Here is a 26,662-nt window from a genome sequence, read left to right as displayed (position 1 = left end):
TTTGCGGTTTTGTTGGGTTTTTTGTCATAGAAGGAAGACAACTTGGTACTTCTAATGTAAAAAGATAAGAATTTGCAAATGGCTTTTTTTTTTTCTTTCTCCTTGGGATGAAAAAAAGCAGCAACTATAACTATCCAGCCTTTACCATTAGGCTTTTAGTTTTCCAGCAGCAAAAATGATAAAGCAGTAAGGCTAAAGGAGATTTCAAAATACAAAAATGGGAGGAGGGAGAGAAGGTTTTGTCTTGCTCTAGCTAACCACCACTTCTCCCCCAAAACCACCTTACCTTTTTATTCATGTTCAGCCATCTTCCTCTTCCCACAGCTCCTCTCTTGACCTTTTTTTTTCTTTAATGTTCTTTTGGCTGCTCTGGAATGACCTAGGTGTGTGTTTTATAGAGGAAAATTAATGGTTAAATTAAGCCAAACCCTGAGGCATCCTTCCCCTCAAAAGACAGGTCACACCGTTCCACTCAGTGGCATTATCTATTCCAGCAGGCATTTTTTGGTCTGTACTTTCCACTGCATTTTGGTGTACATACTGTACTAGAACTCTAAAGAAACAAGCCACAGAGCATAAGGTGAAATGAAGATTTATTTGTTGAAAAAGAAATATAAAAAAATTAACAATTTACCATTTGAGTCAAGTCTCCTGCATTAGATTAGTGCTGCCGACATACTCAACAATTGGCATCCATGATGGCCATCACTGGGCTCCAACTTCTAAATCACAGCAACTATTATACATCCATTTTTCTAAACTTTCCCTCCCCTCTCTATACTAGTTTAACATGCAGCAGAGCAGGAACTAAATACTACCTTTGGAGGATTATAGTGCAGGATTCTCATGGGCTGACCACTTAATTTAAAAAATGCAAAGTGCAGTCTGCAACAGACAACAGAATCTGTGGCCTGGACCCTCCTCCCCTGGAATCCCAAAAGGAGAGAACAGATGAAAATCTGTAGCAAGCTACTTTGGTGAACTCAGCTGAAGAGGTGATGTGAGCTCAGTCCTCTTCAGTCTGTCAGGACAACTTCTAAATACCTTGTTTTAGTAGGATGTTTTAGGGATCTCCAGTGTGATCCACTCATGTGATACAAATGGGACTGTGAATTTTTGGGGGTTTCAATGAAAAAAGCACACAATCAGTGCTCAGCTAGATAATACTTAAAGCAGTCAATACTCAATCTCTGTGTTGGTAGAAAACAGGCACTTTAAGTATCCATATTATACATATGCACCAGTATTCTGCAAGTATAGAAAACCAGCCAGTAACAACCCTGAAATAGCTCCAGAATTTCAGCCTGCAAGAATTTAAATTCTTTTTAAAGAAATGGCAGAAAACACAGTAATGCCTGTTGTATTGGGCAGTGTTATTACCACTGCAGCTGGGAAGCCTGGTTAAAGCTGCACCTAAGCTGCTCTTAATAGTTCCTGAATAAGTTACAGTACAGCTCCTTAGTATATGTTAGTTCCTTCTTCACTTTCAATCTGCAATTAGATCCTAGTCATTCAAGTCACAACTTCTAATCTCCATTTTGGCAAACTTGTCTCTAACGTGAGCAACAGGGATTTTACATGATCAGAATTAAGATGCAAGACAACTATGCATAGAAGCAACTTCCCAGAGTCTCTAAGATACACTGGGTTTATCCAAGTCTTCAGTACTAGCTTCCTACGTTATTTCAACAGATTTATTTTTTTTAAATAGCAGTAATAATTGTTTCACTTCAGCTCTCAATCCCTACTAAAGAAAGCTTTTCTTAAAGTTCACATGCATACCTGGCTTAAAGCAAAACCTCAACTATATCAGCCATTTATTTAAAAAAAAAAAAAAAATCCCTTTCACTAAAGGGATCCACCTGCATACACACATTAATACCGTGTCAGCTACTCAGATTCCCCGCTTTCCTGGCTGAATTTCCTTTCCCCTGTAATCTTCAGCGCGCAAGATCATACCTCTGTGTGTGATGGAAGCAATCGGAGATAAGACTTGTTAATTCCATGTCTCCTCCTCATTTTTTCTTAAAGGTGTAAGTGAGAGAAGATGACAGGGAGTCACTCAGTCATTATTAGTTCTTCCTAGATTAAGAGCAACCTCAAATAAGCACACAGAGCACTGCAGAGAACACTTTCATCAAAACCTGTTCTTATACATGTCAGAGAGAGATACTTGAAGGTAGTATTTATTTTTTCAGTTTACAGGTGATACATCATTTACAAAAAAAATTACAGACAATGCATCCTTTCAGTGCAGTTTCAAACTAGTTCAAGAACAGGCAAAAGTCTGTGATGATTTGGAATGCTAGTATTCGACAGCACATGCTTTTTTCCCTTAATTGACTGGGTGGGGTAAGGAACAGGGTACAGGTAGGGTGAAGAGGAGAAAATGCCAATGTAAGTAAGGCCATGCGAATAAAAACTCCTCAGGAGAACAGGACACATCAGTTAGTCTGGCATATTTTTGTTCTCAGGTAATTGATGCAGAGATTGGAAGTTCCAGAAGACATCTGACACTTGTTATGTGCAGTGCCCTTAGAAGCTGCCAGTACCTTCCAATGCCTTCAATTCTACACCAATGCTATCATTTCAGATCACCTACTGAGCTAGCTAAAATAGAATGATTAAATCTTTATGTCTACTCTCCACCATTTGAATTCTCAACTGTAGCTGCTGGGAGAAGGAAGGTCAAGCTGAAAATACAAGCTGCTGCTATATGGTGGCACAGCTAGAGAACAAGACAGTTTGACCACAGCATGGTTCATTTCTTTAGAACATGAAATACGTTAGACAATTCAGCACAAGCAAATCTATGATTTCAGGATGGAAAGAAGCCCAAATTAGTGTATCGTAAATTAAGCTACATCAGTTAAGCATTTGCATGAGGTTTATCCAGCCACATCAATCCAGGGAGAGGCAAGATGGACTGGCTGACTTCCATACCAGAAAGATCAACCCAAAGCAAGAAAGCCCTCTGTGAAGTTCCTAGCTAGAGGAAGACTGTTTATACTAGTATTTAATAATTTGCCAATCTGCTATTTGCAGAACAGTTGCTTCCTTTCTACAGTATTTGTAATCTTGGACAAGACAGAAAAAGAAGAACAAGGAAACCAGTACAGATTCTAAATCCATTGTTTGAAGTTTTAGCCTATGCTTTGTTCCTTATCTCACTTAATCCTGCAAAGGGGCTATTACAAGGAGCAGATCAGAACACAGCAGTCTCTAGAGACTGAAGAGAATTTAGATGGTCTATTAGCTGTTACATTTAAGCACAAGCATCAGAGATTACAAAGATTATATGCAAGCATGACCTTACCTTGGCAGCTCTACTCGCAGCAGTGCTTTCTGTTCTTGAAAGTCCCTCTGAACTCTCCAGAACAATTTCCTGTGACATTCCAGTAAGGACTGCTGCACAGGAACACAGCCTTTCTTCCACTAAAACCTACACTGACACTGAAGCAGTGTTACCTGACCTCCTTCCCCAACCAACCTTTTTACTAGCTCTCCTATACAGTATGCTAGGGCTTTTTGGGGTGAGGATAAGGACTATCAAATTAATTCCCTAATAGCTGCCACAGGACTATTTCTAAGTAAGTTATGCAGAGGGTGGGAGGGGCTTTAAGGGAAGATTGTGCATGCTTGCATATATTTACAGGGATTCTCTCCACATCTACTGAATTAAAAAAACCAACTCTATTATTAAACAGTTTGAAAATTAATTTTTTCCTTTTTGCAAAATTAAAATCAACCCTCAAGGATTAATTGTATATAAAAAGAAACCTATTTTACAGCACTGACTAGTATTACCTTTAAAATCAACAGGAAAAAAACCCACATGCTGTAATATTGTTTGATAAAGCAAAAATCGCCCACAACATAATCACCCAAAATGAACCGGTGTGAAGTTTTTATTTGCATGGCCAAAATATCTTCCTTTTGTTCCCCTGCAACTTTATTTCCCTTAACACGCTTTAAGGTTTTTGCTGCAGAAGGAACAAGATGCAACACTGCATACTTCCTTGAACAACCACTCCCACAACACCTAAACATTTAACAGATGTAGCAAATGACAACACCACGAACGGGAAAAAACTAAGTTCCACCATTCAACATGGTCTGCAACAGCATCTTTAGGGCTGGCTGAAGTGGGAAACTTCACTTTAGAAGGTCATTTCCTCCTTGTTTCTTTACAGTGTTGGTGGTTTCAATCCATACTTCTTTGCAACTTCTGTCTGGGCGTAGGCAGCATCACAGAGTGAGTAGAGGTGGGCCATCTCCATTTCAGATTTGGCCAGGTTGATAGCTTTGTTGAACATTTCAATGGCTTTATCCAGATTACCTCTGAAATAAACCAAAATATACTCCAATTAAGACTGGCAAAGCAATCTTTTCATCTCTACAGCATCTTTTTTGCTTCAGGACTTACACTCTCCACTACTAACAGCTTAAAAGGACTTCAGGAGGAACCACCATGAGAACTTGTGATGACGATGAGCAAACTGACAGAAGTTGTTACCAAGCCTAAGCAACTAGGACAGCTGTTAAACAGCATTCCTCTTGAGAGCCCCCACAGGTGGCAGTGGGCAATAAAATGTTCTCCACAGGACACCAAGTTTACTACAAAGATAATGCTGGGACAACTAAATGAACTCTCCCTTGAAAAGAGTTTGTATACGTAAGAGGAAAACTAGCACAGACAAGCTCACATTATTTAAATAGGAAATGCTTGCAAAATTTCTCATGGCAACCGTTTAATTGTCTGCCCTTTTAATGGCTAGACATGTAAAAAAAAAAAAGACTCAACTATACTCTCGGCTACACCCTAAACTTTTGCACAATTGTAATACAATGCACTGTTACAGAATTGTGCATTAGTCTTTCCTCTTTACCCTGTGAACTTGCAAACTGCAGTCCTGTTGGAATTAAACCCAAATCATCAGGCTTGAGAGCATACCTCAGGATCCTCAGTACAAATGGTCCATTAAGATATGTTTAAGGACTAGATTAGATACACAGGAAGCCTAGTAATGATTAAGGAAGTCACTTTAAATGCAGAAGGGATGTATTTAAACATACACAGATCATCTGCATGTTGTCCATTAAGTATGAAATTGGTGAACACGGGAACTTGTCAGATCCTAAAGCAGAATTATGCCACAGAGAAAGGAAGGCTTTACCTAAGAGTTACAGAACAGAAATCACGACTTTGGGTAAGAGCTGGCCTTGCACAGCACTGCTGAGAACATCTTAAAGACTTAAGATCCATAAGGAAATCTAAAGGACTACTGTAATTTCAAAAGTAACTAAGAACTCTTAACACTGCAATTCAACATTACCTTTGCACTTCAATCGTTCCCATGGTTTCATATGCAAAATCACATTTGTTATCAATTTCAATGGCCTTGCTTATGAGTTCTAACCCTTTGTCTAAATCTTGCTTCCACTGGAGCTGAAGTAAACTAGAAGAGAAAGAAAATTTAGAACAAACTTCACATACTCCTCCCAAACCCTGATCACATAAGGAGAACAAAAAAAAAATCCTAAATGTATTTAATTTCTAATGCAGGGTAGACAGTAACTTCATGGCTTTTAAAAACATGTATGTGAAAGTCACTTTCAATAAGCCACGTTACCAGTTTAATGACTCTAAAGAAAGGTAAATTCCTCCCAAGAAGACCTGTTACAAGTTGTTTTATGAAAGACAAAACTTCAGCACAAAGCTGAAATTAAGATAGGGCTAAAGTAAAAGTCAGATATACTTCGAGTAGATACTCAATTAGGAATGAACACTAATGAAACTTTCCTGAAACTTAGTGAAGGGAAACTGTAGAAATACATTTAACAGCACTAAGATGTTTTCACAAAGTTATTTCTCCTGGCTAAACTTCTAAACACAAACATTCAATTCAGTTTGATTCATCTAAATATGCCAACTGCCCTTAACCAAAAGGATCGCAAACTCAATACATACCCTTTATGAACATATGTAGTGGCATTGTCTGGCTCAAGGTCAATGCATTTATCATACATTTCATCAGCCTTGCCAAACTGCTGTTGATCAGTTAGTGCCTGCATCAAAAGAGAAACCTATATGTCAATATGCAACCAAAACACGCACTCTGCACTAGGCTAATTCTAATTAAAACCGTATTGACGATGCGAGATTGGATATAGCTCTCTTATCGTAGAGCAGGCCAGGCATATCAGTTACCAGAGTTAAGTTTCAAAATTGAGGCTTTTTAGAAGAAAGCTGGTAGGATTTAAGCGCACAAATTACTGATCACAGTACCATCTGTAATGGGCGATCCACAAGCAACATGCTAAGTGTACTGCAAGTAAAAACCATTCTAAAAGTCTGTACCTGAAAGTCTCAACTTCTTCCTTTTTCAAATATACTTCTTTCAAAACAAAATGCATCCATATTGCCTACCTACTTAAAAACAGAACATCTCATGCTTCGTACTAGAACAAGCAGTATGTTTTCTTAGAGAAGAAATGACAGTCTCTGTTACAAGTGTACTCTGAACATCTGTACTAAACTCTGCTTAACCAGTACATGTCATTTGTAGCACAATGAAACTGTTACCCTAGTTCCACACATTTAACTCCCAAATTACCTACAGAATCCCTGACATCCATCAAGTGAGATGCCACACACGTGCAGGAATTCAAGGGGAAGTGTATGCCAGACCTCTGTCTCCCAATAACCACCCTTGACTCTCATCACTTATATTCTGGTCCACCAATTCCCCCTCTACTTCCTCTACCCCAGAACACCCAAACCCATAAATTCAGGTAGCTTATTAAAGACAGCATGTGTTATCTCAGAACTTATTCTCAAACATCTTCATATATTATTTGAAGAAATGTATGTTATCCAAGATAAAAGGTGCAAGAGAATGCAGCATTTTCTTTAAGAGAGAGAAAAATGTACCTGAGCATAGAGTGCATAGCCTTCAGCACACTTTGGAAATTTTTTTATGACATCTTCAAAGCCTTTCATAGCTACTTGCACAGGCAAAGGATTATTTCCTGTATAAGCTTGGCGATACTATTGAAGAAAGAAAAAGAAAACAAAAGAAATAAGGAAAAAAATGAAACACCACCACACACAAAAAAACCCCAAGGCTCATCAGACCTCTACCCACTTCCCCAGGAGACGCATGCATCATAACAATTACAAGTTCCAGAAAGTGACGTGCCTGTACATCCTACCAAATCTGTTTTTAGGAACCTACCATGTGTCCAAGTCTCTAGTAGAGTAGACTTGGAGAGGAGAATAGGTGAAAGAAGGAAGCCATAGGGCATGATAGTTGCCAATAGCCTCCCTCTATTTCAAAAGCCTAGAAATCCCAAGCCTAGATTTCCTCCTTGTTCACACCACGCAAAGCTGTCCTCAGAAGATTTCTGCACGCAGAGGCATTGTACTACCTTGAAATAGTTTCCAATTTCTTGAAGATGACTGTTTTCCACAACATTAAAGCTTTATTTAGATCAATTTTATGTGATACAGTTAGAGTGAAGATTTGTGTTCCTCTACCACAAAAAAGAGGACCTACTGTTTGAACAATGAACATTTCAAAATGAAAGCAGCAAACCCTTACTCCAACTGAAGAAACTGTTGCGTTATTTCTTTACCTTATTATTGAAAGATATTGAGATGTTTGTTGCCCTACTTTTCCATTAAATTGGAATAAAACAGGAAAACACAGTGTGTTTTCCAGAACTCTTTAAAAAGAAAAAGCACGCAGATAAACACCAGCATGTTACCTACCAGAGCAAAACATTTCTGTGCCTGAGCCAAGGCAGAATCGGGTCGCAATCGGATACATTCATCAAAGTCTTCCACAGCCTCTTCAATTTGGTCAAGCAGGATTTTCAGCTAGCCAGAATGAAAGAAAATCCTATTTCTGTATTTAATCTGTGCTTCAGACACTTAAGTGATAATTCAGTTAGCATCAGTTACTCATATCATCTCCAGTTCAGTTTTAGAACTGCCTAGAAACCTACAAAACCCATGACTAAAAATCACTGCCATAAAATAACAAAGCCACCAGTGAAACTTTAGCTTCATACACAAAAAGGCAATGTCCATGTGTAGGGATTGAGAATGCTTGCAGTTTAGACTGTTGCCATTACTGCTTTAGCATTATGTCCAGTCTCCAAAACTATGCCATATTTTCTCAAGTTGCTTTGCCTTGCTGTAGTTAATGCCTGTGGACTATTTGGATGGCGAAACATGTTGGCTTTCCCAGCTTGCATTTCAACTTTTTTTTTTTTTTTTTTTGACATTCTTATTCCTCCACAAGAGTGGAACTCACTTCATCATTCTCTTACTTTACTGTGAAGCTACTGTAAAACACTAATTTTCAATCTGCAGAAAACTTTCATTCCCTTCAATCAACACAAACACCATTCTTATTTCTGAGAACTAGAGAGATCTAATGAATTCATGGAGAGAGGCACTTGATCCATGGAAGTCTTCCTTATGAATACGACTTAGCATATCTGCATATGGTAGTGTTTCCTTTTTTCTTCCAGCACCTTTTATATTACAGTTCTGTGGAAGCAGGCCTCTCTAGGTCTAGAAATTAGTCAAGGACACAGCAGCGTCACAAGCCAGAGAGGGATGAGCTGAACAGATGCAAGTCTAGGCCACGGTGCTGTAGATGCTGAGTTATCAGGAACACACGTTACATCCGCTGTAACAAAGCTTCCTTCTATGCAGATGCTGCTCTGCCATATCAGGCCCCTTCACAGAGCAGCTTATATCTGCTGTAAATGTATATGAGCCCTAGTACTTTTAAGTCAGAGTTCTTATTGATAGGGGGCTGAACCTCTGTCGCTCTGCGTTCTTTCCTATAGCTACAGAAATAAACTGCTTCTGCCTGACCTGACCCTGCAAATTAGACTGTGTGTTTATTCCACAGCAATTCCAAATGAGGAATTCATGTTTTTCTGCCACAAACAGTATAAAGTGTCTCCGATGATGTACTGATCTTTATTTTTCTTTTGGTATATATTGAAATATTCAAGTATTGGGACAAAATCTCTAATGTTTCTTACTTGTCCTCGATGGTGGTAAACATCTGCATTCTGAGGATCAATATCAGCAGCCATGTTAAAGTCTTGAGTGGACAGCACAGGCTGCTGCTGCTGCATGTACATACTTCCTCGTTTGATCAGAGCATTAGCTCGGAGCTGTAAAAAAAGTTCAAAGAAGCATCAGCCACTCCAACATTCCTCCAGATTTAAGGCTTTGCTACAATTACGGTAAATTTTTCATCTGACCAGTAGGAATAAATTTCATATTGACGCTAAATGAATCAACTCTCTTGCTTAATTTCAAATATGTCAGCCTATGCTTCCATCTCAGTGGATTTTCAACCCCCCAAAAATCCTTTGTAAGACAGGTTCCCTACACTTACAAATACATCAACATTTTTTGAAGCAGTTCAATATGCAAGTACAATTAATGTTTTTCTCCTATCTATGAACTGATTTTTCAGACCGGATAAGCCTCCAATTCATTCAACTTCCTCTGTTCTTTAGTTTGTGCTACTTAGCACAGCTGTCTCAAAAATCAACAAGCCCTTGAAAAAACAATTTGTCAGGAATAAAAAGACAAAACAGTAAACAAACCAGAACACTCCCATTAAAGTATCTGAAAACTTGGAAAAAAGAACTTCTTGAACTATACTGCAAGTTTATCATCTAACTTCTACGTTTTTCTCAACCCCAACTAGAATCCAGCTGTGACAGATTCTTACCTTCACATTTGCATCTTCCATGCTGATGACCTGATCTAGGTCTGGTTTGGCAGCATTTGCATTGCCAATAAGTAAGTAGAAAGTAGCTCGCAGAAGCAAAGCTTCTGCCATGTATTTTCCCTTTGCTTCAATTTCTTTTGTGCTTTCACTGATAATTTTGTCATAGTTCTCTTCTTCCATATATTGTTTTGCTCTCAAATAGCCAGAGCTGTAAATGATGTAAGAACAGTTGTATATATACATGCATTTACTAAACACTGCAATTTCAATTCAGATTTTTCATTAAATCATAACAAATACTAACTTCTGCTACACTCAGTTACAACACCAGCATAATAAGTAAAGTTAGAAATATTCCTGGACAGAGACATCACAGACTGTAAACAATTTAGACAAAGAATGGCCAAATTACATTGGAAATAAAGAAGAAAAATGTTTTAAAGCTCTTGAACTTGAGCTTCATTCATCCCTTGAAATTTTTTTTTTTCACATTAAGGACAGCGATAATCTCTGCCTTAAAACAAGAGGGCTGGGATGGAATTCCAGGTCAGAAAAGTGAAATATTAAACCTAGCAATGTGCACTTTATACATGGAAGACAGGATTTCACAGCAAAAATTACAATAAGCACTGCCTTGTCGTCATCTAAGTGTCCTGGATTCAGTGAATCTGCCTGTAGATCAGCACATTCTATCTTTAAAAAAAAAACCTTCATAATGCTGTTTGCAATGGTTTCCATACTGACAGCAGTGATATCTTCCAAAAATAAACTGGAAAGCAGCATAGTAAGTTAAAGCACCATTCACACGGTGCTCAAGCTCCACTCAAAAAAAGAAAAAGCTCAAGCTTTTCTTTGTCAGAACAAACCTCTGATTTATGTGCAATCTGATTCCAGAAAGATAAAAACACCCTTTCAGCCTCAGCTGCTGTAAATTCATGGTTTTCATTAACAAAGACCCTTTTCCTAGCTTGTCTTCTCCCTTCCAATCCAAAGACGAACTTGCTCTCTTCCTTAGAAACTCTCCTTCAGTATAAAACATTCCTTTCTCCAGAAGCATCATTCAGGACTCTCCAGTCCTCCCATCTCCTGAGATTTACTATGATACTGTAGTAAATATTCAGCATATCTTCCCAATCTCATTGTTCTTCCTCTGTTTAGTGGATCAAAGCCACTTACAGTTCAGAACTAGCCAGTCAGCTTTCATAAAAGTTCCATTTTTAATACTGATCTCATTTCATAGGCTCACTTTATTACCACAGGATTTCCCATGCCAAGTACTATAAAAACAACAGCAAGTTACACTGAGCAGAATGTCAAAATCACTGAAAACTTAATTCTAATACCAAACAATTCCCAACTGTACTGTACACTCACTTTTCTTTTACTTCAGAAGCCTCTCCCTCCTTATCCTTATCTTCATCTGATTTTTCACCCTTAAGCAAAGGTTGGGAGATTATATCATCTGTGAAAGAACTGAAGTAGGATTTAATGAACTGTGGTGAGGGCATCAGAGGCTCACGATTCTGAAACAGAGAAATGTAATTTCAAGTCATTAGATGGTAAGATCAGATGGTAAATATGGAAATGGATAAACAAATGTGATTATAAAAAGTTCATTCATGAAAGAATGTATGACTTTCCACTATCTCATTTGATAGTCTGATATTTTTGATTTGACAGTTTGACATTTAGGGATTATTTAAGCTTGAGATCACAACACAGTACCCATCACCAGTAGAAATAAAGTGAAGATATTCAAGAGAGGAGGGAGATAGTATCTTTCTGCATGTGTGGCTAGAAATGAGGACTCTTAGGATATCATAAAACATTGGGTAGATGTACTAAAGCAGTATGTGTGCACATAAATTGGGTGAAAAATGCAAGCTGGCAGTTTAAGCATGAGCCTAAATTCAAGTAGATTCTGAACAGCAATTTGCCCTTTTCTCCAACTTGTCCAAGAGAAGCTGCTATCGTTACAATGAAGACTAACGAGGCAATATCCTAATTCTACGTGGAGCTTGGCCCAGATACCACTCATTTTACTTCACGTCCCGTAAGTAACACCTCTCAGGTACAAAATCCTTTCTGCAGCCAAAAAATATTTCTTGCTCAAAATGAACACTGCACACAAGAATTACATTTCAATCTCTCCTGCAAGAAAAGTCTGAATGCACTCTTCTGAATTTCTCTATTAAGTTCTATCATAATACTGCCTATTTGAAGCACATCTATTTTATGATGCTACCACCACCACACTAATAGCACAATTCATTTTTTGTTACCTCAACACCACACATTTATGTGAATTTCCACAGGAAAGAAATTCAGCATCTCAAAACCAACATGGATTTCAGTACTTCAACCACCGTCACAAAAAACAAGCAAGAATGTTTTAATACCAAGCGAGAATGTTTTAATACCTGTCCCAACTTTTTTTGTAAACCTACAGCCACTTAAAATGACTGCTCCTGGCTACCCCTATACTTCCATAGTTCTCGTTTCTGCAGTTCCCAAACATTAATGCAAAGACATCTGAGTGCCAAAAAGTAAAGTACAAGTATGAGCACCTATTTACAGAAATGAAACAGAAACAGCCTGCAACTAAATGTCGCAAGTAATCTGTGGTAGTTAGGAGATGAAGTCGTAATTTTCAAGACAGAGTCACGAAGTCTGACACTAATAAAAAGATGTAACCTCACAGTGCATCATTTTTTCTTAAGCAATGCTTTTTGCTCTTTTTTTTTTTTTTTTTTTTAAAAACCCCCCAACCTTAAAACAGTATTATTTTGCCACATTCTAAACCACAGGAATTCTGTTGTCAACTTAATCTTTCCTACATGAAATTTCTATTTATAAAATCAAGAACAACCTGGGGGAAAAAGTCCTGAATCATCATTCTTCTCATTTTAAGCTATTCATTACATTATGGAACCAACATTTTTACACATTTTCAATTATTATTTATAAACCTTCCTATCTCAACACACATACCTAACTCAACCACCTGATGTGCAACTGAACATTTGGCTACTGCTGTTCCAACATATCCTGTTTCCATTATGTTGCAAGTCCAGAAAGCCCCATGTAGGGCAGCACACCAACTTAGGGTGTCTCCTGAATGGTATAATAAATTTCATTATTAAAGGGAAACAATTGTTAGAAATAGAGCTCTCTTCCCTACTGAGGTTTCAGAAACTTTGGACAGGTCCCAAAGGAAGACAACATCGGTACAATAATAGCTTTGTACAAAACCGTTCATGTCGATTCTTACACTTCAGCAGATGAAGACAGTGACTTGCTTACAATTGACAGAATGCCAATCATCAACATTTCAACAACCAGTCAGGTAAAATCAGAATTTGTCAGCAATATCACAAGTCCTACCTTGTATTTCTCTTTGGCCTTTTCTTTTCCAAGGAGTTTAAGAACTTTATCAGCTAATAACATACTTTGCTGGTTTTGGAAGGCTTCTAAAATGCAGACTGCAGTGACATCTAGGAAACAATACACAAAAGTGAGATTAAAGACAAATTCTGATAGTCACTGGAGTACACTAAAATGTGCCACTGTTACAATGACTCACTGCCAAACTAACACACGTCCTGTTGGAGGGTAAAAGGCTCTGTTTCCAGTTTGCTGTATTTACCATGTTTTCCAAAATACAAATTTGTACCCAAAATGATCATAAAAGGACTTTATGACAGTGAATAAAAGAAATTACATTTATTTTTATCTTTATGTTTTTATCGAGAGACAAATACAGTTAGATGAACAGTGAAAACGTATACCTCCAGCAGGGGCTTTCACCATTTTGAAACTTGACGATAGTAATTATGTTCATATTATGTTCGCATTAAAAGTGCTAACACTGCTTCTCTTCTGGGACTGGTCCTAATCTTCTACTTTTAAAATTCACATTCAGTCCCATCACATCTCGCTTCTTCCTCAGTTTAAGAAATCTTCCCATATTATATCTCAAATTTTTCTGCTCACCTCCGTGACTTTGGAATGGAGCAAGTTTAAGAGAAATACCTTGCTGGCCTATATAAAGTGCTAGCCCATATTACATCACTTTCATTCATACATAGAAGCCTCTGCAAATGTTAACCCATTACTGCCTGAATCATGTTTTGCAGTGTGAAATGTGCTCTTATGGTACATGAACATTATTTCTCTGGATCCCCTAGTTAATGCAATACTACCACCGATTTTTCCTATTTAATTTTCACTTAAACATCAGTGAAGATGAACAGAGTTTGGACTTGAAATGCAAACAGTGTCTTGTTTGAATACACTTGAAAAGCAAGTGTCTTACCCTGGAGTTTTAATATAGTTTCTGTAATTCTACATTGCTATAGGTACTATTATGCCATCATTTATACAGAAACTCCCTGCAACTCTGGCATGGTCAAGAAGCACATCGGAGTCCCCGGGAAAAAACACTACACCCAGAAAGAGTGTGAAAGATAGTGTGCAGTAATACTGTGCTGTACGACCTTAGCAGACACGCTTTGCCCAAAGCCAGCAGCTGTAAACTAGTGCCCGGACTTGGGTGAAGCAGCAACATCTTCCCAAATTATACTGCCAGGGATCATTGGAGGGGTTTTTTGCTGGTGGTGGTGGTTTTTTGGGGGGTTTCTTTGGTTTTGCTTTCCTCCACTACATGGACATACCTCACTTCCTGGGATTTTACTGGCAATAAATACATGGTTAGCAGGTAAAAGCAGTATTGCATTACAAAACCGGTGTAGTTCAGAAAAAGCAAGTAATTTTCAGATCCAAAAAAACTGCAAGCTAAAAATCAAACACAAATCAAGGTTGAAAATAATTGCTACAAATATTACTGCTACTAGCATTAAAAAGGAGTTACATTTAAAATCTATCTTACTATGGCAGGGACACTTGATCTTTCTTGGGGCTTTTATCATCTGTCAGTTTATCGCAACTACATAAGGTTTAGATTTTATTATAGCACTCTGGAAGTGCAGCTGTTAGTCAATTAGTGATTGCAAAGGACTACAGTAAATGACCTAAGTAGTCCTTTTCTAGTCACTATGGTCTTACAGCGCAGAAAGGCATTCTGCCAGCAGATAAATAAAATTTCCACATCTTATTTACCTTTTAATTTAGCAGACCTAATTCTTAGCTGTTACCCATAATGAAACTAATTGAATTCAACAGTCAGATTTACCAGTCAGAGCACTGCCTTATTTTCTGTCCTTCTTTGATAATGAGCACAGCTGAAAAATTTAATTTGCCTGTTAACTTTACATCAGCAGGAATGATTTCACTTGATGAAATGTAAATGGGTCCTTTCAAGCACTGTCCTTTAGTTCAAAAGTGCCCTCAGACAACACACCTGACCTGTAGTTCTCCTTAATTTTCATGGCTTCTCAGTCACATCTTCCTGACAGTTCAAAATGTATTGTTAGGAATAGTATTTGGAAGGATTTGACACAGTAGTTTCTGCCAAATACATAGTGTTAATATTAAAAAAAAAGGTTAAATCTGTTCCAATTTTCATAACAGTTACACATCAGAATAAAATGCTACTGAAACTCTTTTCCCTTTAATACCTGCCAAATGCATTTAAATGACTGTAATACTCCTGTTTGTGACCATGTATCTCCACCTGCAGAAACGCCTTGGTTTCTGTAGTAGTACCATTTCTCTAAAACAAACAGGGAAGAAAGTTTGTTTACTGTATGGAAGTAGAACAACTGTTGTCTGGGTTATCCACTCAGCATGTTAGATGAATTCTATTCTAAAATGTAGGGAGTTTCCTGGAAAAATAATACCTTGAGTGGCTACAGTAACATCAATTTCTCAGCAGCTATTTCAGATGTAAGTGGATGACAGCTTGAAAAATGGGAAAAGATTTCTTCTTACAAGAGAAGAAAATTCATTTGCAGTAGCTATGAATGGTTTTAAATAAATCTGTATTACTGTAGTTACAGAAGTAAAGCCAAAACAATCCCGGAAGTTATCATCTCCAAAGCACCTACGCTAATTCCACTTTTAAGTACACACATCAAGAAACACTCACCTTCTAAACATTCCTTCTTATTGTCTAGCTTCTCATGAGCCTTTGCACGTCTGAAGAGAGCTTTTACATATTTAGGATTAAGCTCAACAGCCTTTGTGCAGTCTTGTGCCACTTCTGTCCATTTTTGCTGTGGGTAGAAAAACAACACAATGAGAGAGGCCCTACTCAGCTGCATTGTATTAGCTTTCCACTACCAACTCCAGGGTCATGCCCACCTAACAGTAGCTGCAGTTCCCAGGGCTCTGGTTCTACCTGCTTGCTTCTATTTCTGCAAGTTTCTCAGTAAGAAACTGCCAGGCATCACTGGAAGCCACCTGCACCAGAAGAGCCACAAAACAGAAAAGGAATTCCTACAGAAAAACGAAATCAGACAGTTGTACAAAGTGTATGGGAGAAGATAATGAGTTGATGCGAAGATGCTTGCAGGAAGTAACATTGGGACTGAAAGACTGGTACAAAACAAATATAAGAAAAAAGATTAAAACATAATGAAAATCAACAAACAAGTTTAACAAAGTGTTAAAAACACTTTTTTTTTAAAAATTTGTTATTTCAATTTACTATGCTATGCCAGAACAAAGGGATGATAAATTAATATGTAGGAGTAGAGCTAGTCAAGGGTATTAAGAACTAAAAATCCATTTATCTGCAAAACTGATCACCAAAACAGGCTTTTCTAGTAAGTGAAAAAGAGGAATGGCATACATTTGGGATTCATTATGGCATGAATTAGTGTTCTAAGTAGTATTTGATTAGACAAGAACTGTTTTATTGCTCCTCTAACTTTCAAGACTAGATTTCTCTAATCACACAGTCTCTCACTTGATACTTCAGACTGTACAAAGCCAATTTTTCCACTCCTTAATACAGCTCACCGACTTGACCTCATAAACAAATCTATTGATATCAAAATAAACAACACTGGTTGACTTCTAAAACTATTATCAAGTATACTCAGCTATCAAGTAAATGTTACTTCCACATGTGCAAAATTTAGGTCTTAGGCTTTAGTAGGATTTCTGCGAATTTTTTTGTTTAATTTTTGAAGTAGCATCCTTCCAAAATATTTGGCCTTTCACCTAACAGTTAAAGAAACACTCTAGTAGAGAGAAGCAAAATTAACTTATATACAAGAAAATTGTTCCAGAAGATAAGAAATTAAAACTTTGTCTTACAAGAAAGGGACACATAAGTATTACAAAAGATAGACTGAGAATAGTTAACAGAAAATAATTTTATTTATATGTGGAAAAGTATGATGAGCTAGTGAAAAATAGCTGCAAGCAACAGCATCTTGTTGTGAAGGCAGCAGATATCACCACCTGGGATCTTTCAGTGGACAAAACTGACAAAATACACAATTTATAATGCAACTTTTTAGAATAAACACATAATTATCTTTAATTTCTTACCAGTTGTTCATAGGCAGCAGCTCTATTTTGATAGAAGGTAGAAAGATCAAGGTTTTTCTCAGGAGGGCACAGGCTGATAGCCTCAGTATAACACTGAATAGCTTGCTCATATTTTCCTGCTTTAAAATATTTGTTTCCTTTGTTCTTGGCTGCTTGGGCTCTATCAAGAGGGCTCTGAAAAAGAAAGTGACAGGTCAGTTCAAATAAGAAAAGCATCACCACACACAAGCTATGCACTTAAGGGCTGATCTTCAAAGATATAAAATGGATCTGAGTGGTGAACTCTAGCCTAGACTTCTGAAAATCTCAACTCCTTCCATTTTGTGGAAAAACACAACAGATTTTCTTTTGCAAGTATATCAGATAGGAGACAAACTCTTCAAAAGACTCACTACAATGCTATTAAACAATGCAGTGATTTCTCTTTGGAAAGCTAAACAGGTTTTAATCTTATGTGACTGGTGATCAGAAGAACCAATGAGATAAGTTATTTCTCCAAAGACTAAATATGTGAAGACAACAAAGCCCTCAAAGCAATTCAAACAGGAAAAGTTTCCTACTGAAATACACAAAGCCTGTAAGACCAGAGCTGCCTCAGCAGACTATGAATTAAGTATGGAAAACACTTTGTGGAAAGACCTACTGAGCAAGACAAATAAAACCTGTAGAGAAAACAAAGCTGTTTTGCCTTCCGTACGCTAGACATTAACTAGCTTTACAGCTAACTCCTCTACAGCTTCACAAAACCTGGTTCATCCAACTGCTAATAGAAAGTGCTGGATCATCACGGTCTGTCATTCTCAGCAGAGGATGGAAAACTTTGCTAACTGGCCTGTGACACTGCTAAATGAATCTTTACATTCTGCACCGCCTGTTGATCATCTGCATTTCTGCAGAAACCAACATTGCTACCTGTAACCCCTAGATTTACAGATCAGTTATCAAATGTTGTGGTTTATAATGAATCAGATGTAAAAAGCCTCTCTTTATCAAAGGGGTATGACCCACATTCAAGAAATACAGAGCTGCAAAAGATCCTAACATTCATCTTCTGGATTTCTGCTCCTCTTTCACAGCCTAGCTTCAAGGATCAACATTTTGGGGCAGTTCAGGCTAACCTGCCAGACCAAAATGAACAGAGGTATAAGCACACATGCCATCCTACCAACCTCTCTGAGGAGGGAAAGAGTACAAACTGGAGGCAGTAATGCCTTAAACAATAGCTGCAGGATTCACTACATCTCACCTGTTGAATCACATGCACTGAAAAGATCATCTAGGATTTGCTGGCAATTGTCAATAATGCTCTTTGACCATACTTCTGCCTCCTCTCCCCCGTCATTCACCACCAGCGCCAAACTACACACAGATTACTGTAAGACAAACTTGAAAGCATCTTTGCATTTCATCAGCCTGTTTCCCTTAATGTCTGCTCATGTCATGCCAGTTTGACCATTTTTAGCATCTAAATGATTTTTAAAACTGAAAACCTGAAGGGAACCCAGGAGTTGCTGTACAACCCCTCTTTTAAGGCCTGGTTTCCAATCATGGCATGAGAAAATCAGATAATGGGTACCAGTCTGTTCCTACATAAAAACAGGCATCCAAATAGAACAAAAGTATCCTAACAGGCACTCTCCTGAGGAGAGACTTACAAGTGAATCCATATAAGGGAGGGAATTTCTTAAATATCTCTACTGCCAGAAAAGCTCTTCTCTCACGGGTCACCAATCACTGGGCTTATAGGAAATCAATCTGCACCATCTCCATTGTTCACAGAACAAGATAATCCGCATGGCTTTTAGATTTTTGTTTTTTAATGATTTAAATTCAAATCGATAAAAGATTATTATCTTCACCCCTTTTTGTACACTGTGTGTAACTCTATGGATACACAAACCAGAATTAGAGTGCAAATATTTTTTACTAAGAGCCAAATAACTGTGTACGTGATAAGTCATTTCTTTAAAATTTAACCCAAGTCTGAAAAGGTTACATTTACTTCAAGTATGTCCTAAATTTAGCTCCCAATACAACAATGCTTCTCTTTTTAACTAAGGGAAGGGTTATGCATATGCAGCAAACTTAAATGTATGAAAATCAGCTTGAATTTTTCCTTCTGCATTTCTACAACAAACCACATTAGAAATGTCTTTGTGAAATAATCTACAAAATTCAGTGCTGTTCCAATTTACTTAGTACCAAAAAGAAAAACACAAGATGTGGGCCATGTTGTAACATTCATACATGTGTTCCCAGTATGAAAATTACTTAAGACTGCAGAGATTAAGCCTACGCTACAACTAGATTACCTCTTTATGATCACTGCCAATTCCTTCAGCCCAGGGATCTATAACCCCAATATGTGCCTCCGGCTGACCAGTCCGTCCGCTCCATCCTATGCACTTTGACAGCCCTGCATCGCAGTCCCTGCATAAAGACACATGCTACAGATGAGGACCACTGGATAATATCCAAATGCAATGGCTGCTCCAGTGTCAGGTGTGGGATAGGAACTGTAACTCGAAGCAAGAAATCTGTAGTTCTGGGGCTGTCACTGGTGCTCTGCTGGTTCTTGGGAAGCATGAAGTCTTCAGACATGCCTAAATGCATGCAACAGGGACCAAAAACTTTGGAGAGTACAGGCATGATGCCACAGAAAAACCCATTAAAATCAGTAACTCTGTTATCAGAGTAAGCTTTGAATAATAGTAGTAGGACCACAGACCGCACAACCCACTATACAGAAGTGAATCATTAAATAGGTGCTAACTCCATGGTTACTCTCTGCTCCACACATTGCATGATGCAAGAAATCTGGGGGTAGGGAGTCAGGAGTTAGAGCACAACATACTGTCATGTAACAAAGTCAGCAGTAATGCCCGTGGCAAGAAAGAAATCAACTTTTCTTTTGTTTATGCTGCCTTAAACTAGACTCCTAGCTCTTAGATGGTTTATCTCTGCAACCTTAGTCACACTATTCTGCTACAGTCCTCAGTATGCATGCAATACATGGTTGAATTGAATGGCTGACATTTTAAACACAAAGGCTGATAGAGCTCTATCATCAATAAGCCCATTCTGATAAGGACTTAGATGAAAAAATAGTCTCATATGAAAAATGGATCCCACACAGACTGTATAGAAATCATGCATTAAAAATAACAAAATGTTGTATCTATGTCTTGAAGCCTAAATGGTGATAAAACACAATGCCAAGTTTTAAACTCAACTCTTTTTTTTAAATAATGATCCTGATGAGATTTATTTTCTTAGCAATCATGAAACTCTTTTACCATAGAAAACACAGCAGAAAATAGCAGATTAATTTACAGCTCTGGTATACAACTGATCAACTTATGGAACAAAACAAACAAAAACAAAAATACAGCTTTTATTTTAATTTTGTGACATTTTTAAGAATATTCATAACCATTCTTTTTTCAAAAAAAGCTTAATAATTTCTGTTTAACTTACATATTCAACTTAACTAACTGCAGTATAACCTGATGAAACCAAAAACACTAAAAAGCTAAATCTCGTAAGTCTCTTCTTTTGCTTTGGTACGTTTTTGTTGTTTGATGTTGGGGGGTTTTTTTGTGTTTGGTTTTTTTTTTTTTAAGATAGTAAAGAACTCATGTCACATTATATGCTGCAATACCCTTTCATAATAGCATAAGAATACAAAAATTAATTCTTAACGTAAGATCAGTTTTTGAAAGAGTTTGTCAAGCCTTAGATTTAACCCTGACGAAATTTTTAAGCTGCTGCCTCTCAGCCCTCCAGTCCTCAATTGCTACACTGAAGATGTACACAAATATGAAACTGGTTATGCAAGCAAACTTCATGTACCTCATGCACAAGTAATCAAAAAAACTCACACCTTCTTCTTCCATTTTCTTGCAAATGTAATAATTCAAGACATTATTTTCCAATTTCACGGCTTCTCCTCACCTGACCCATTGCCATTCTATGTGGTGCACTGGACATTTTTTGTCCCTAAGGTGAAGGTCCATATAGAGCAAGAAAAACTCTCACAGTTTGTCGTCTTCTGGTCAAAGACTCTGTGCAACAAGCAAACTAGCTCAATAAAATGAATGGAAGTTCATAATCAATTATCTGCCAAGGCAGTACAAACAAATAGCTCAGAAGTTATCTGCAGTTACATACAAAATAGCACCTCAGTACTTAGGACTGCTTTCAGCAACTGTTCACTAACAAGTCTTAAAACAGAGTTTAAGCCAAAGGACACTTGTGTATTTGAGAAGCACTCAGTAATCTAGGTAACTAAACAAGCAGATTGCTAAGTGTCTAAAGACTAGACAGCACTGACAAAAATTTCTTAACTGTTACTTTAACCTCAGCAAATGTGCTTTCCTCACAAAATGTTCAGAAACTGCATGCAAACAGCAACTTAACAGCAACAGACTGCCAGCTGTGAGAATAATAAAGCTTAGTAACCCCCAGCAATGCCAATATGGTTAAACTAGCAGTTCAGAACTTTATATATTTGAGGGAGATTGGTTTTTAAAGCAGAACAAGAAATTTGCTGCCAGCCAATGATGACAGTGACCCACAACAGAAGCACGACCAGTGAGTTTCAGCATTTTCTTTTGGTTGAAAAGGATTTGCATGAGCCCTTGTCTGACAGATGACATGGAGGGGGACTACTGTTGCAGCCATCTTAATTCATCAACTTGCAAAAAAAAAAAAAACCAAAAAAACCAAAAAAACAATAAAAAAACCACCCCCCCAAAAAGCCCTGGTCTAGACCTCTTTTTTCCTCTCCAAGTGAGATGACCCTCTTGATGATATCACGTACCAAAAAAAAGTGTTGTGTTCTGAATACCTGCTGTTACTGAATACCTATCTTTCATCTTTTTTTTTTGACTAATGTTCATCTCGAGTCTCACCTCAGACCTATAATGAAAGGCATTAAGCGAGTATAAATGATTTTAAGATTCTCCTTAGCACTAAAACCACTATAAGAAAAAGTATGTCCACATGAGCTTAAGATGTAAATTCAGAGCGCAAGCAAGGACGTATTATAGTCAGAAATAATTAAGCTCAAGTTTACAGTACAATTTGTCAACATTCTCCATCAGTCACCTTCCGTTTAAATGAGTTTGCCATTCACGTCTACCACAAATAAGCAAGCTGCACATGAGCTGCCAAGAGTCTAACAATTGTTCTACTGCTATTATACACACATCTAACAGTTTTCTACGCCTGTCCACTACGGCTAGCATGAAACACAGAAGACTTACAGTAGGTCGATAGTGAGATTTATTAGGCAACAGGCGCACAGTACAACAGAAATTACTTTTTACATACTTTGCTTAGATCAATTCAGAATAAGTATCAACATAAGTATATCTAGACAAAGGGGTTTCATTCGTTCATATACTCATCTAATGTCACAGTAGTGAGATAGGCTACATTCAGCAATTGCTATTAAAATAGATACTGGAAAGAAGCCATACTTGTTGGCTGTTGGTCCTGATATGTGGCACCACACAAGCCAAGGAGTTTGGCCACGTTCACCCACGACTGCACTCAAGGACTATATCCAGCTCCGAGGAAAATGTGCAAAGACAGTGAACTGCTGTGGACCCAAACGGCTTTGTCTGCAATACACAATGCCACATGGCTGACTGAACAATTCAAGAATCTCTGCACGATGCTTCCTCACATACCAAAAACACAGGGTTAGCCTATGAACTTGCTGAAAGACTTAAGGGGTGAGATTTGGACTATCACAGACTTGCAAAAGGAAGTGATTTCAACTTGAGGAGGGAAAAAAAAACACTGAAGCAACCAACACATTACCTCACTGACTAACCAGTGCTTGCTCCTGTCAGACAAGGAGGGTATAAACTTGCTAAGAAGTTATGATAGATTAAGTAAAAAAACATGAATCAACTGGGTATCAATTAAGGCAATAAATGCAAAGCAGTTTACTTCTCCAACATGTTTAAGTTATGCAACATTCACTGCAAACTAAGAGAGCACGTAAAAAGCAACTACTGTTACTAACTAGAACACATTCCATCTAAATTGTAAGAAACAATAACAACTTCTGTAATTAACAGAAGCAATTTGACTTCCCAACCTTTGAGTCATCCATAGATGCAGTTTTATCATCAGCACTTAACTGGTCCAATAATACCAGTTTACTGTACTGGTGAGGAGCTGTGCTTACAGGAGAAGGAATCTCAAAAGTAGTTCAGCTTTTCCCGATATAGCACCTATGCTAAGGGCTTCTGCCAACATGTCAGTCACAGATCACACACTTGGCACTTGGCCAGTGCATCTATGCCAGGAGAATCCTGTAGTGCAGACACAGCCTGGGGGAAAAATGTGAGGCTTCTGCAGCAGGTAAAAGAAAAGCTTGAACCGCATGCAAAATAGTAAGAAGTCTGAATAAAGAACAATGAAGATTTTAGACCCTACATATTTTCAAAGAACAAACAAAAAAATTCAGTCATGTCTTCAGAAACGGTGAACAGAGCGTCAAATGGATACAAATGCTGATTTAATGAAATGCACAAAGAAGTCCGAGTCCTAAGTTACATTTATGAGTAAAAGAATAGTTACCTGACACACACAGAGACACAGCTGTTGGTAGTGCATTCAATATTGATCTATGTGTTTTCTAAAAGACTTCCCTCTTGTGTTTAGACTGTGAAATGAATTACTGGCTCTTACTGACTATACAGACTTGTATTTGAAATCTGACTGAGTTTAAAAAAATACCCCACCACATTAGAAAGGCAGACCAATACAATGTAGGTAGTTAACAAGTAAAGCATCTGCAATGGTTGTATTTTCAATCAACAGTCTTATCAATAATATCCATAACTAATAAAATATGTGCGGAAACATGAAATCTATATGGCATCACCGCTTTGGATATGAGGACAGGAAGGCAATCCTCCCCACACACATAAAGCAGTCAAGGGAACCTGCACCCACATTAATTTTCCTGCTGCAGCCATATTTTGACCAGCTAGACAATTATCTCATGTCATCAGGCAAATCTGATACCTTTTTCTACAGCTTTCCTAAGTAATATCTCTTATTGCTTTACAGTATAAGCAATGACACTCTTCAAGGAACTCTGGATCATACCACTCAACTATATATGTATTCTTAGATGCATAGAGTCTTCCAGTAATTTAATTTGTGGAGCAATGTGAAAAAGTCAGACATGCAATATTTTAAATCAAGTGCTATATAAGTGTTTTAAATGTTTCAAGTGCTTGCTTCAAGTACAACTACAGAATGACTACAAACCACTTGATAGTAGATACTGCAATTCAGAAATACAATCAAGAAACCCAGAGTTAACATACTAACAGCAAAGTCACTGCAGCTACACAAAGGTCACGAGTAGCCTGCAAACTAGAGCTCACACGTAGCAAGCACACTGCCATAAATATGCCAGATGCTGTTTGCAGCCACAAGCCAAAGTTACCATGGTAAACAAAGTCTGAGATTGTCCTCTATACACTAGTTGCTCAGTACTGTTGCCCATGAAGGAACAAACCGCTGCATTCAAGTAACTGCCTCCAGGTCCAGCATAGGTTTTGCAGGTCAAGCTTCCAGGAATGCCTGAGGGTACCTATGATTCACTAGCTATGGAAGTTGCCACCCTTCTCATCACTCCCACGTGTTCTTGCCACTGCTCGCCCACTGATCTTCATCGCTGAAATGATCAAGGTTAAAACTGATCTTTTCCAATCTTCTGAAGTTGATTTTTTCTCTCCTGATCATTTCAGACAGGAAGTTTAAACTGTGGTCTGACAGTTCAGAGCATTTTGGGTGGTGCACAAGAATAGAAGAAAATGCAGGAATATCTTAACGAGATTTTCTTATCAAAGCCAATCAGTTTGCCAAATCCACCACTTTAAACATGCTTGGCAATTGTAACCTCACCTTACTAATACAACGTGACCATCACAGTACATCTGTGACTGCAGATGTGCAGAAAGTGCATCTTAGAGGCATTTTTCCACATACAGGTATACAAGAGAATCATGGATCTGATCTGGACTCTGATCTTCCATGTCATCCTTCAATTTTTGTATAGACCGTTTCATCTGAAAATTCTCAGAATGGTAATTTACAACTGGATAAATGTAAATTTTGAAAGCATATCTGTTTAGGCAAACTCTACTCTGAAGTCTCAGTTGCTTGAACTATATGGCTTTTGTGTTTTCATGGAAAACATTTAATTTTAAAAAGATTTTGATCGTGTTTTCTTTCCACTCTGGTGTATCCAGCACCTCAGACTAACACACAACAGACCACAGATTTCCTTTTCAAAATACTATTCCTGGAAGCAACTTACTCATAGCTATTCTACACCTCAGAAGCAGAAATACATTCACCCAACAGCAGCACGTTGTCAAATCCATACTCACCTGATTAATCTGTACTTCATGACAAGATGCATTCAGCAACGTACTTTACCAAGTACCAGGACTGGAACAAACACACTTGCTCTCAACAAAGTACTACCAACCGCAGCAAGACGAGGAGAAAGCCGGGAACACAAACGCCCACTTACGAGCACTCCGCGGTTACACGGGCCGACCTCGCAGCTGTTTGACGCTGAGCATAAGAGGATGCCACCCGAGCGCACCCGCTGCAGCGCGGCTCCGTCCCCTCACACGCGTCCTCCGAGGCCGGGATCGGGCCTTTGACAACCGCTTCTTGGACCGGGCCAGTGGCCTTCCTGGCCCTGCCTCCCGCAGACCGGGCATCCCCCCACCCCACCCCAGGCGGCCCCGCCGGCGGCTGAACATCTGCCCCCCCCCCCCCCCCGCGGCCCGAGCCCACGAGCTCAGGCCCCGACACCCCACGCCCAGCGAGGGCGGCAGAGGCAAGCCCCGTCCCTGCCGTTAAAAGCGGCGCTTCTCCCTTCCCCCCTCCCACAGCGGCGGTGACTAACGGCGGCCGCCGCGCGCGGGGGGGGGCGGGGAGGGGTCCGAGCCAACCGTCGCCGGCGCGTGCTCACCATCTCCTCGTGGCCGGGCCCATCGGGCTGCCCGCTGCCGCCGCCGCAGGGCCCGGGGCTCGCCCGCCCCTCGGGGGTCTTCCGCTCGCTCGCGCCCTTGCCGCCGCGGCGGGCCGCCCGCCGCCCCCACAGGTAAAGCGCGCCGGCGCCCAGCAGAATCGGCGCCCCCAGCACCAACGCCAGCTGCCAGCGGGACAGCCCCGTGCCGCCACTGCCCGCCGCCTCCACGGGCTTCGAGGCGGCCATGACGCGCTCACACGGCCGCCCGGGGGAGGGGAGGGAAGGGGTCACCGGACACCCGGGGCACGCCGGGAGAGCGCGGGTCGCGCAAGCACTTCCGTCTGCCGCACGGCGCGGCCCGGCCCCGCCACCGGCCGGCGGGCGGCGGGGTGCGCCACCTGCTGGAGCGGCG

At 39.2% G+C, this 26,662-nt stretch overlaps 1 protein-coding gene across 2 annotated transcripts; it reads right to left on the bottom strand.

Annotated features, from left to right (window-relative positions):
• Positions 1-576: 576 nt before the first annotated feature.
• Positions 577-26,496, bottom strand: TOMM70 (translocase of outer mitochondrial membrane 70). 2 transcript variants are annotated; one of them, XM_050915137.1, is made up of 13 exons: positions 26,251-26,326; positions 19,541-19,658; positions 17,229-17,402; positions 15,817-15,943; positions 13,155-13,264; positions 11,145-11,293; positions 9,771-9,978; positions 9,067-9,201; positions 7,775-7,882; positions 6,935-7,051; positions 5,972-6,069; positions 5,337-5,459; positions 577-4,341 (listed from the first exon to the last, which is right to left on the bottom strand). In XM_050915137.1, the coding sequence occupies exons 1-13, from the start codon at positions 26,271-26,273 to the stop codon at positions 4,188-4,190; spliced, it is 1,644 nt and encodes a 547-aa protein (XP_050771094.1). In that variant the 5' UTR covers positions 26,274-26,326; the 3' UTR covers positions 577-4,187. The 2 variants fall into 2 exon arrangements, with proteins under 2 accessions (XP_050771094.1, XP_050771088.1); XM_050915131.1 differs by lacking the exon at positions 19,541-19,658 and having other exon boundaries at positions 26,251-26,496.
• Between the last annotated feature and the right edge of the window lie 166 nt (positions 26,497-26,662).

This window comes from Gymnogyps californianus, chromosome 1 (assembly GCF_018139145.2).
Source record: "Gymnogyps californianus isolate 813 chromosome 1, ASM1813914v2, whole genome shotgun sequence".
NCBI classification, from domain to species: Eukaryota; Metazoa; Chordata; class Aves; order Accipitriformes; family Cathartidae; genus Gymnogyps; species Gymnogyps californianus.
This window is presented reverse-complemented; position numbering and strand designations above follow the sequence as displayed.

Coding starts and splice junctions, on each gene's coding strand:
- TOMM70 (XM_050915131.1), bottom strand. CDS start 26,496: ATGGCCGCCTCGAAGCCCGTGGAGGCGGCGGGCAGTGGCGGCACGGGG. Junction 6,070..6,934: donor GCTATGCACTCTATGCTCAG/GTACATTTTTCT, acceptor CTTTTGATGCAG/GCACTAACTGATCAACAGCA. Junction 4,342..5,336: donor GGAACGATTGAAGTGCAAAG/GTAATGTTGAAT, acceptor GGTTTATTTCAG/AGGTAATCTGGATAAAGCCA.